At 28.8% G+C, this 16,275-nt stretch overlaps 1 protein-coding gene across 3 annotated transcripts in view; it reads left to right on the forward strand.

Annotated features, from left to right (window-relative positions):
* The window catches only part of LOC127931470 (uncharacterized), a 59,185-nt gene extending 58,311 nt beyond the window's left edge, over nt 1-874 (forward strand). For all 3 annotated transcript variants that reach the window (XM_052524329.1, XM_052524328.1, XM_052524327.1), the window contains one exon: nt 133-874. In XM_052524329.1, the coding sequence (XP_052380289.1) occupies nt 171-773 (603 nt within the window). In that variant the 5' untranslated portion in view covers nt 133-170 and the 3' untranslated portion in view covers nt 774-874. The remainder of the gene's footprint in view (nt 1-132) is intronic.
* Nucleotides 875-16,275: the final 15,401 nt, after the last annotated feature.

Genomic DNA, 16,275 nt, shown 5'->3' on the forward strand with positions numbered 1-16,275 from the left:
CTCTCCTCCCGTCTCCCCGTTCTCTCTCTCCTCCCCTCTCCCCGCTCTCTCGCTCTCCCACGCTCTCTCTCTCCTCCCCTCTCGCCCGTTCAATCTCTCTCCTCCTCTCTCCCCCGTTCTCTCTCTCTACAGCCATCTTGACACAACTGTGGGAAGCATTGGAGCCTTGCATGGGCCAGCATCCAGCCAACCTGACACAACTGTGGGAAGCATTGGAGCCTTGCATGGGCCAGCATCCAGCCAACTTGACACAACTGTGGGAATCATTGGAGCCTTGCATGGGCCAGCATCCAGCCAACTTGACACAACTGTGGGAAGCATTGGAGCCTTGCATGGGCCAGCATCCAGCCAACTTGACACAACTGTGGGAATCATTGGAGCCTTGCATGGGCCAGCATCCAGCCAACTTGACACAACTGTGGGAAGCATTGGAGCCTTGCATGGGCCAGCATCCAGCCAACTTGACACAACTGTGGGAATCATTGGAGCCTTGCATGGGCCAGCATCCAGCCAACTTGACACAACTGTGGGAATCATTGGAGCCTTGCATGGGCCAGCATCCAGCCAACTTGACACAACTGTGGGAAGCATTGGAGCCTTGCATGGGCCAGCATCCAGCCAACTTGACACAACTGTGGGAAGCATTGGAGCCTTGCATGGGCCAGCATCCAGCCAACTTGACACAACTGTGGGAAGCATTGGAGCCTTGCATGGGCCAGCATCCCTGTGGAACACTTTTGACACCTTGTAGAGTCCCTGCCCCGATGAACTGAAGCTGTTCTGAGGGGAAAAGGGAGGCATGAAACTCAATATTAGGAAGTTGATCTTAATGTTTTGTACAATCAGTGTATGTTTACATTGCCAAAGCCACAGAAACAAACAATAAACAAAAGTGAGAAGAAACAAACAACAACAACAAAATGAAATGAACAGTAAATATTACACTCAAGAAGATTTGTGAAAAGATAGACAATTCAAAATGTTAAACAGATAAATATTGACGTTATTTAAAACGTCTTTCTTTCTCTCTCTCTCTCTCTCTCTCTCTCTCTCTCTCTCTCTCTCTCTCTCTCTCTCTCTCTCTCTCTCTCTCTCTCTCTCTCTCTCTCTCCCCCTCTCCTATCCCTCGAGTGAGCTCATTTCCAGGATGTGTGTGATGTCTGATCTGAGGCGTGTATTTCCTGTCAGAGGCTATAGGCTCAAGTAGAGTTGAACAGAGAGGAGGAGAAGAGGAGAAGAGAGAGGTTGGAGCAGAGGACAGTGACAATAGGACACTCCTTAAAATGACCCCCTCCCTCATCTGTCCTTCTGTCTTGCACTACCTCTCCCTTCTATTCCTCCCTCTGTCTCTCTCTCACTGCGATTACAATGTCCTGCCTGCAGACAGCGTGGCGACATCATCTGGTACCGGTAATATTATGAGGGTTATGTGAGGTGAATAACAGATCAAAGGGCTGCAACACCACAATATAATACCTATCAACACCACAATATAATATAATACGTATCAACACCACAATATAATACCTATCAACACCACAATATAATATAATACCTATCAACACCACAATATAATATATTATAATACCTATCAACACCACAATATAATATAATACGTATCAACACCACAATATAATACCTATCAACACCACAATATAATACCTATCAACACCACAATATAATATAATACCTATCAACACCACAATATAATATAATACCTATCAACACCACAATATAATACCTATCAACACCACAATATAATATAATACCTATCAACACCACAATATAATATAATACCTATCAACACCACAATATAATATAATACCTATCAACACCATAATATAATATAATACCTATCAACACCACAATATAATATAATACCTATCAACACCACAATATAATATAATACCTATCAACACCACAATATAATATAATACCTATCAACACCACAATATAATACCTATCAACACCACAATATAATATAATACCTATCAACACCACAATATAATATAATACCTATCAACACCACAATATAATATAATACCTATCAACACCATAATATAATATAATACCTATCAACACCAGAATATAATATAATACCTATCAACACCATAATATAATATAATACCTATCAACACCACAATATAATATAGTACCTATCAACACCACAATATAATATAATACCCATCAACACCACAATATAATATAATACCTATCAACACCACAATATAATATAATACCTATCAACACCACAATATAATACCTATCAACACCACAATATAATACCTATCAACACCATAACATAATATAATACCTATCAACACCACAATATAATATAATACCTATCAACACCACAATATAATATAGTACCTATCAACACCACAATATAATATAATACCTATCAACACCACAATATAATATAATACCTATCAACACCACAATATAATATAATACCCATCAACACCACAATATAATATAATACCTATCAACACCACAATATAATATAATACCTATCAACACCACAATATAATATAATACCTATCAACACCACAATATAATATAATACCTATCAACACCATAATATAATATAATACCTATCAACACCATAATATAATATAATACCTATCAACACCATAATATAATACCTATCAACACCACAATATAATATAATACCTATCAACACCATAATATAATATAATACCCATCAACACCACAATATAATATAATACCTATCAACACCACAATATAATATAATATCAACACCACAATATAATATAATACCTATCAACACCACAATATAATATAATACCTATCAACACCATAATATAATACCCATCAACACCACAATATAATATAATACCTATCTACACAATATAATATAATATAATATCAACACCATAATATAATACCTATCAACACCATAATATAATATAATACCTATCAACACCATAATATAATACCCATCAACACCATAATATAATATAATACCTATCAACACCATAATATAATACCTATCAACACCATAATATAATATAATACCTATCAACACCATAATATAATATAATACCTATCAACACCATAATATAATACCCATCAACACCACAATATAATATAATACCTATCAACACCACAATATAATATAATACCTATCAACACCATAATATAATACCTATCAACACCATAATATAATATAATACCTAATATAATATAATACAAACACCATAATATAATACCTATCAACACCACAATATAATATAATACCTATCAACACCTACAATATAATATAATACCTATATCAACACCACAATATAATATAATACCTATCAACACCACAATATAATAATACCTATCAACACCACAATATAATATAATACCTATCAACACCACAATATAATATAATACCTATCAACACCATAATATAATATAATACCCATCAACACCACAATATAATATAATACCTATCTACACCACAATATAATATAATACCTATCAACACCATAATATAATACCTATCAACACCATAATATAATATAATACCTATCAACACCATAATATAATACCCATCAACACCATAATATAATATAATACCTATCAACACCATAATATAATACCTATCAACACCATAATATAATATAATACCCATCAACACCATAATATAATATAATACCTATCAACACCACAATATAATACCTATCAACACCACAATATAATATAATACCTATCAACACCACAATATAATATAATACCTATCAACACCACAATATAATATAATACCTATCAACACCATAATATAATATAATACCTATCAACACCACAATATAATATAATACCTATCAACACCACAATATAATATAATACCTATCAACACCACAATATAATATAATACCTATCAACACCACAATATAATACCTATCAACACCACAATATAATATAATACCTATCAACACCACAATATAATATAATACCTATCAACACCACAATATAATATAATACCTATCAACACCATAATATAATATAATACCTATCAACACCAGAATATAATATAATACCTATCAACACCATAATATAATATAATACCTATCAACACCACAATATAATATAATACCTATCAACACCACACAATATAATATAATATAATATAATACCTATCAACACCACAATATAATATAATACCTATCAACACCACAATATAATATAATACCTATCAACACCACAATATAATACCTATCAACACCACAATATAATACCTATCAACACCATAACATAATATAATACCTATCAACACCACAATATAATATAATACCTATCAACACCACAATATAATATAATACCTATCAACACCACAATATAATATAATACCTATCAACACCACAATATAATATAATACCTATCAACACCACAATATAATATAATACCCATCAACACCACAATATAATATAATACCTATCAACACCACAATATAATATAATACCTATCAACACCACAATATAATATAATACCTATCAACACCACAATATAATATAATACCTATCAACACCATAATATAATATAATACCTATCAACACCATAATATAATATAATACCTATCAACACCATAATATAATATAATACCTATCAACACCATAATATAATACCTATCAACACCACAATATAATATAATACCTATCAACACCATAATATAATATAATACCCATCAACACCACAATATAATATAATACCTATCAACACCACAATATAATACCTATCAACACCACAATATAATATAATACCTATCAACACCACAATATAATATAATACCTATCAACACCATAATATAATACCCATCAACACCACAATATAATATAATACCTATCTACACCACAATATAATATAATACCTATCAACACCATAATATAATACCTAATATAATATATCAACACCATAATATAATATAATACCTATCAACACCATAATATAATACCCATCAACACCATAATATAATATAATACCTATCAACACCATAATATAATACCTATCAACACCATAATATAATATAATACCCATCAACACCATAATATAATATAATACCTATCAACACCATAATATAATACCCATCAACACCACAATATAATATAATACCTATCAACACCACAATATAATATAATACCTATCAACACCATAATATAATACCTATCAACACCATAATATAATATAATACCTATCAACACCATAATATAATACCCATCAACACCACAATATAATATAATACCTATCAACACCACAATATAATATAATACCTATCAACACCACAATATAATATAATACCTATCAACACCACAATATAATACCTATCAACACCACAATATAATATAATACCTATCAACACCACAATATAATATAATACCTATCAACACCATAATATAATACCCATCAACACCACAATATAATATAATACCTATCTACACCACAATATAATATAATACCTATCAACACCATAATATAATACCTATCAACACCATAATATAATATAATACCTATCAACACCATAATATAATACCCATCAACACCATAATATAATATAATACCTATCAACACCATAATATAATACCTATCAACACCATAATATAATATAATACCCATCAACACCATAATATAATATAATACCTATCAACACCATAATATAATACCCATCAACACCACAATATAATATAATACCTATCAACACCACAATATAATATAATACCTATCAACACCATAATATAATACCTATCAACACCATAATATAATATAATACCTATCAACACCATAATATAATACCCATCAACACCACAATATAATATAATACCTATCAACAATATAATACCTATCAATAATATAATATAATACCTATCAACACCACCTAATATAATATAATACCTATCAACACCACAATATAATATAATACCTATCAACACCACAATATAATATAATACCTATCAACACCACAATATAATATAATACCTATCAACACCACAATATAATATAATACCTATCAACACCACAATATAATATAATACCTATCAACACCACAATATAATACCTATCAACACCACAATATAATATAATACCTATCAACACCATAATATAATACCTATCAACACCACAATATAATATAATACCTATCAACACCATAATATAATATATAATATAATACCTATCAACACCACAATATAATATAATACCTATCAACACCACAATATAATACCTATCAACACCACAATATAATATAATACCTAATCAACACCACAATATAATATAATACCTATCAACACCATAATATAATACCCATCAACACCACAATATAATATAATACCTATCTACACCACAATATAATATAATACCTATCAACACCATAATATAATACCTATCAACACCATAATATAATATAATACCTATCAACACCATAATATAATACCCATCAACACCATAATATAATATAATACCTATCAACACCATAATATAATACCTATCAACACCATAATATAATATAATACCCATCAACACCATAATATAATATAATACCTATCAACACCATAATATAATACCCATCAACACCACAATATAATATAATACCTATCAACACCACAATATAATATAATACCTATCAACACCATAATATAATACCTATCAACACCATAATATAATATAATACCTATCAACACCATAATATAATACCCATCAACACCACATATATAATATAATATAATATATCAACACCACAATATAATATATATACCTATCAACACCACAATATAATATAATACCTATCAACACCACAATATATATACCTATCAACACAATATAATATAATACAACACCACAATATAATATAATACCTATCAACACCACAATATAATATAATACCTATCAACACCATAATATAATACCCATCAACACCACAATATAATATAATACCTATCTACACCACAATATAATATAATACCTATCAACACCATAATATAATACCTATCAACACCATAATATAATATAATACCTATCAACACCATAATATAATACCCATCAACACCATAATATAATATAATACCTATATAATATAATACATCAACACCATAATATAATACCTATCAACACCATAATATAATATAATACCCATCAACACCATAATATAATATAATACCTATCAACCTATCAAACACCATAATATAATATAATACCTATCAACACCACATATAATATAATACCTATCAACACCACAATATAATATAATACCTATCAACACCACAATATAATATAATACCTATCAACACCATAATATAATACCTATCAACACCACAATATAATATAATACCTATCAACACCACAATATAATATAATACCTATCAACACCACAATATAATATAATACCTATCAACACCACAATATAATATAATACCTATCAACACCACAATATAATATAATACCTATCAACACCACAATATAATATAATACCTATCAACACCACAATATAATATAATACCTATCAACACCATAATATAATATAATACCTATCAACACCATAATATAATATAATACCTATCAACACCATAATATAATATAATACCTATCAACACCATAATATAATACCTATCAACACCACAATATAATATAATACCTATCAACACCATAATATAATATAATACCCATCAACACCACAATATAATATAATACCTATCAACACCACAATATAATACCTATCAACACCACAATATAATATAATACCTATCAACACCACAATATAATATAATACCTATCAACACCATAATATAATACCCATCAACACCACAATATAATATAATACCTATCTACACCACAATATAATATAATACCTATCAACACCATAATATAATACCTATCAACACCATAATATAATATAATACCTATCAACACCATAATATAATACCCATCAACACCATAATATAATATAATACCTATCAACACCATAATATAATACCTATCAACACCATAATATAATATAATACCCATCAACACCATAATATAATATAATACCTATCAACACCATAATATAATACCCATCAACACCACAATATAATATAATACCTATCAACACCACAATATAATATAATACCTATCAACACCATAATATAATACCTATCAACACCATAATATAATATAATACCTATCAACACCATAATATAATACCCATCAACACCACAATATAATATAATACCTATCAACACCACAATATAATATAATACCTATCAACACCACAATATAATATAATACCTATAACACCACAATATAAACCTACCACAATATAATATAACACCACCTATCAACACCACAATATAATATAATACCTATCAACACCACAATATAATATAATACCTATCAACACCATAATATAATACCCATCAACACCACAATATAATATAATACCTATCAACACCACAATATAATATAATACCTATCAACACCATAATATAATACCTATCAACACCATAATATAATATAATACCTATCAACACCATAATATAATACCCATCAACACCATAATATAATATAATACCTATCAACACCATAATATAATACCTATCAACACCATAATATAATATAATACCCATCAACACCATAATATAATATAATACCTATCAACACCATAATATAATACCCATCAACACCACAATATAATATAATACCTATCAACACCACAATATAATATAATACCTATCAACACCATAATATAATACCTATCAACACCATAATATAATATAATACCTATCAACACCATAATATAATACCCATCAACACCACAATATAATATAATACCTATCAACACCACAATATAATATAATACCTATCAACACCACAATATAATATAATACCTATCAACACCACAATATAATATAATACCCATCAACACCACAATATAATATAATACCTATCAACACCACAATATAATATAATACCTATCAACACCACAATATAATATAATACCTATCAACACCACAATATAATATAATACCTATCAACACCACAATATAATACCTATCAACACCACAATATAATATAATGCCTATCAACACCACAATATAATATAATACCTATCAACACCACAATATAATACCTATCAACACCACAATATAATATAATACCTATCAACACCACAATATAATATAATACCCATCAACACCACAATATAATAACTATCAACACCACAATATAATATAATACCTATCAACACCACAATATAATATAATACCCATCAACACCACAATATTAACCCTATCAACACCATAATATTAACCCTATCAACACCATAATATTAACCCTATCAACACCACAATATAATATAATACCTAGAAGAGAGAGAAGAGAGAGGTTGGAGCAGAGGACAGTGACAATAGGACACTCCTTAAAATGACCCCCTCCCTCATCTGTCCTTCTGTCTTGCACTACCTCTCCCTTCTATTCCTCCCTCTGTCTCTCTCTCACTGGGATTACAATGTCCTGCCTGCAGACAGCGTGGCGACATCATCTGGTACCGGTAATATTATGAGAGTTATGTGAGGTGAATAACAGATCAAAGGGCTGCAACACCACAATATAATACCTATCAACACCACAATATAATATAATACGTATCAACACCACAATATAATATAATACCTATCAACACCACAATATAATATAATACCTATCAACACCACAATATAATATAATACCTATCAACACCACAATATAATATAATACCTATCAACACCACAATATAATACCTATCAACACCACAATATAATATAATACCTATCAACACCAGAATATAATATAATACCTATCAACACCATAATATAATATAATACCTATCAACACCACAATATAATATAATACCTATCAACACCATAATATAATATAATACCTATCAACACCACAATATAATATAATACCTATCAACACCACAATATAATATAATACCTATCAACACCACAATATAATATAATACCTATCAACACCACAATATAATACCTATCAACACCACAATATAATGTAATACCTATCAACACCAGAATATAATATAATACCTATCAACACCATAATATAATATAATACCTATCAACACCAGAATATAATATAATACCTATCAACACCATAATATAATATAATACCTATCAACACCACAATATAATATAATACCTATCAACACCACAATATAATATAGTACCTATCAACACCACAATATAATATAATACCTATCAACACCACAATATAATATAATACCTATCAACACCACAATATAATATAGTACCTATCAACACCACAATATAATATAATACCTATCAACACCACAATATAATATAATACCTATCAACACCACAATATAATACCTATCAACACCACAATATAATATAATACCTATCAACACCACAATATAATAACTATCAACACCACAATATAATATAGTACCTATCAACACCACAATATAATATAATACCTATCAACACCACAATATAATACCCATCAACACCACAATATAATATAGTACCTATCAACACCACAATATAATACCTATCAACACCACAATATAATATAATACCTATCAACACCACAATATAATATAGTACCTATCAACACCACAATATAATATAATACCTATCAACACCACAATATAATATAGTACCTATCAACACCACAATATAATATAGTACCTATCAACACCACAATATAATATAATACCTATCAACACCACAATATAATATAGTACCTATCAACACCACAATATAATACCTATCAACACCACAATATAATATAGTACCTATCAACACCACAATATAATAACTATCAACACCACAATATAATACCTATCAACACCACAATATAATATAATACCTATCAACACCACAATATAATATAATACCTATCAACACCACAGTATAATATAATACCTATCAACACCACAATATAATACCTATCAACACCACAATATAATACCTATCAACACCACAATATAATATAATACCTATCAACACCACAATATAATATAATACCTATCAACACCACAATATAATATAATACCTATCAACACCACAATCTAATATAATACCTATCAACACCACAATATAATACCTATTAACACCACAATATAATATAATACCTATCAACACCACAATATAATATAATACCTATCGACACCACAATATAATATAATACCTATCAACACCACAATATAATACCTATCAACACCACAATATAATATAATACCCATCAACACCACAATATAATATAATACCTATCAACACCACAATATAATACCTATCAACACCACAATATAATACCATCAACACCACAATATAATATAATACCCATCAACACCACAATATAATATAATACCTATCAACACCACAATATAATATAATACCTATCAACACCACAATATAATACCCATCAACACCACAATATAATATAATACCCATCAACACCACAATATAATATAATACCTATCAACACCACAATATAATATTACACCTATCAACACCACAATATAATATAATACCTATCAACACCATAATATAATATAATACCCATCAACACCACAATATAATATAGTACCTATCAACACCACAATATAATAACTATCAACACCACAATATAATATAATACCTATCAACACCACAATATAATATAGTACCTATCAACACCACAATATAATATAGTACCTATCAACACCACAATATAATATAATACCTATCAACACCACAATATAATATAATACCTATCAACACCACAATATAATATAATACCTATCAACACCACAATATAATATAGTACCCATCAACACCACAATATAATATAGTACCTATCAACACCACAATATAATATAATACCTATCAACACCATAATATTAACCCTATCAACACCACAATATAATATAATACCTATCAACACCACAATATAATATAATACCTATCAACACCACAATATAATATAATACCTATCAACACCATAATATAATATAATACCTATCAACACCACAATATAATACCTATCAACACCATAATATAATATAATACCTATCAACACCATAATATTAACCCTATCAACACCACAATATAATATAGTACCTATCAACACCACAATATAATACCTATCAACACCACAATATAATATAATACCTATCAACACCACAATATAATATAATACCTATCAACACCACAATATAATATAATACCTATCAACACCACAATATAATATAATACCTATCAACACCACAATATAATATAATACCTATCAACACCACAATATAATATAATACCTATCAACACCACAATATAATATAATACCTATCAACACCACAATATAATATAATACCTATCAACACCAAAATATAATATAATACCTATCAACACCATAATATTAACCCTATCAACACCACAATATAATACGTATCAACACCACAATATAATATAATACCTATCAGCACCACAATATAATATAATACCTATCAACACCACAATATAATACCTATCAACACCACAATATAATACCTATCAACACCACAATATAATATAATACCTATCTACACCACAATATAATATATTATAATACCTATCAACACCACAATATAATACCTATCAACACCACAATATAATACCTATCAACACCATAATATAATACCCATCAACACCACAATATAATATAGTACCTATCAACACCACAATATAATACCTATCAACACCACAATATAATACCTATCAACACCACAATATAATATAATACCTATCAACACCACAATATAATATAATACCTATCAACACCACAATATAATATAATACCTATCAACACCACAATATAATATAATACCTATCAACACCACAATATAATATAATACGTATCAACACCACAATATAATATAATACCCATCAACACCACAATATAATATAATACCTATCAACACCACAATATAATATAATACCTATCAACACCACAATATAATATAATACCTATCAACACCACAATATAATAACTATCAACACCACAATATAATATAATACCTATCAACAACACAATATAATATAATACCTATCAACACCACAATATAATATAATACCTATCAACAACACAATATAATATAGTACCTATCAACACCACAATATAATACCTATCAACACCACAATATATTACCCATCAACACCACAATATAATATAGTACCTATCAACACCACAATATAATATAATACCTATCAACACCATAATATTAACCCTATCAACACCACAATATAATATAATACGTATCAACACCACAATATAATATAATACCCATCAACACCACAATATAATATAATACCTATCAACACCACAATATAATATAATACCTATCAACACCACAATATAATATAATACCTATCAACACCACAATATAATAACTATCAACACCACAATATAATATAATACCTATCAACAACACAATATAATATAATACCTATCAACACCACAATATAATATAATACCTATCAACAACACAATATAATATAGTACCTATCAACACCACAATATAATACCTATCAACACCACAATATAATACCCATCAACACCACAATATAATATAGTACCTATCAACACCACAATATAATATAATACCTATCAACACCATAATATTAACCCTATCAACACCACAATATAATATAATACCTATCAACACCACAATATAATATAATACCTATCAACACCACAATATAATATAATACCTATCAACACCACAATATAATATAATACCTATCAACACCACAATATAATATAATACGTATCAACACCACAATATAATATAATACCCATCAACACCACAATATAATATAATACCTATCAACACCACAATATAATATAATACCTATCAACACCACAATATAATATAATACCTATCAACACCACAATATAATAACTATCAACACCACAATATAATATAATACCTATCAACAACACAATATAATATAATACCTATCAACACCACAATATAATATAATACCTATCAACAACACAATATAATATAGTACCTATCAACACCACAATATAATACCTATCAACACCACAATATAATACCCATCAACACCACAATATAATATAGTACCTATCAACACCACAATATAATATAATACCTATCAACACCATAATATTAACCCTATCAACACCACAATATAATATAATACCTATCAACACCACAATATAATATAATACCTATCAACACCACAATATAATATAATACCTATCAACACCATAATATAATATAATACCTATCAACACCACAATATAATACCTATCAACACCATAATATAATATAATACCTATCAACACCATAATATTAACCCTATCAACACCACAATATAATATAGTACCTATCAACACCACAATATAATACCTATCAACACCACAATATAATATAATACCTATCAACACCACAATATAATATAATACCTATCAACACCACAATATAATATAATACCTATCAACACCACAATATAATACCTATCAACACCACAATATAATATAATACCTATCAACACCACAATATAATACCTATCAACACCACAATATAATATAATACCTATCAACACCACAATATAATACCTATCAACACCACAATATAATATAATACCTATCTACACCACAATATAATATATGATAATACCTATCAACACCACAATATAATACCTATCAACACCACAATATAATATAGTACCTATCAACACCACAATATAATACCTATCAACACCATAATATAATACCCATCAACACCACAATATAATATAGTACCTATCAACACCACAATATAATACCTATCAACACCACAATATAATATAATACCTATCAACACCACAATATAATACCTATCAACACCACAATATAATATAGTACCTATCAACACCACAATATAATATAATACCTATCAACACCACAATATAATACCTATCAACACCACAATATAATACCTATCAACACCACAATATAATATAATACCTATCAACACCATAATATTAACCCTATCAACACCACAATATAATATAATACCTATCAAGACCATAATATTAACCCTATCAACACCACAATATAATATAATACCTATCAACACCATAATATTAACCCTATCAACACCACAATATAATATAGTACCTATCAACACCACAATATAATATAATACCTATCAACACCTTAATATTAACCCTATCAACACCACAATATAATATAATACCTATCAACACCACAATATTATACCTATCAACACCATAATATAATATAATACCTATCAACACCACAATATAATATAATACCTATCAACACCACAATATAATATAATACCTATCAACACCATAATATAATATAATACCTATCAACACCACAATATAATATAATACCTATCAACACCACAATATAATATAATACCCATCAACACCACAATATAATACCCATCAACACCACAATATAATATAATACCTATCAACACCATAATATAATATAATACCTATCAACACCATAATATAATATAATACCTATCAACACCACAATATAATATAATACCTATCAACACCACAATATAATATAATACCTATCAACACCACAATATAATATAATACCCATCAACACCACAATATAATATAATACCTATCAACACCACAATATAATATAATACCTATCAACACCACAATATAATATAATACCTATCAACACCACAATATAATATAATACCTATCAACACCACAATATAATATAATACCTATCAACACCACAATATAATATAATACCTATCAACACCACAATATAATATAATACCTATCAACACCACAATATAATATAATACCTATCAACACCACAATATAATATAATACCTATCAACACCACAATATAATATAATACCTATCAACACCACAATCTCTCTCTCACACACACTCTCTGTCACACACACACTCTCTCTCTCTCACATACACACACTCTCTCTGTCACACACACACACTCTCTGTCACACACACACTCTCTCTCACACACACACTCTCTCTGTCACACACACACTCTCTCTCTCACACACACACTCTCTCTCCCTCAAACACTCTCTCTCCCTCACACACACCTCTCTCTCTCACACACACTCTCTCTCACACACACACTCTCTCTCTGTCACACTCTCTGTCACACACACACTCTCTCTCTCACACACACACTCTCTGTCACACACACACTCTCTCTCTCACACACACACTCTCTCTCCCTCAAACACTCTCTCTCCCTCACACACAGTCTATCTCCCTCACACACACACAC

This window comes from Oncorhynchus keta, chromosome 8 (genome assembly GCF_023373465.1).
Source record: "Oncorhynchus keta strain PuntledgeMale-10-30-2019 chromosome 8, Oket_V2, whole genome shotgun sequence".
NCBI classification, from domain to species: domain Eukaryota; kingdom Metazoa; phylum Chordata; class Actinopteri; order Salmoniformes; family Salmonidae; genus Oncorhynchus; species Oncorhynchus keta.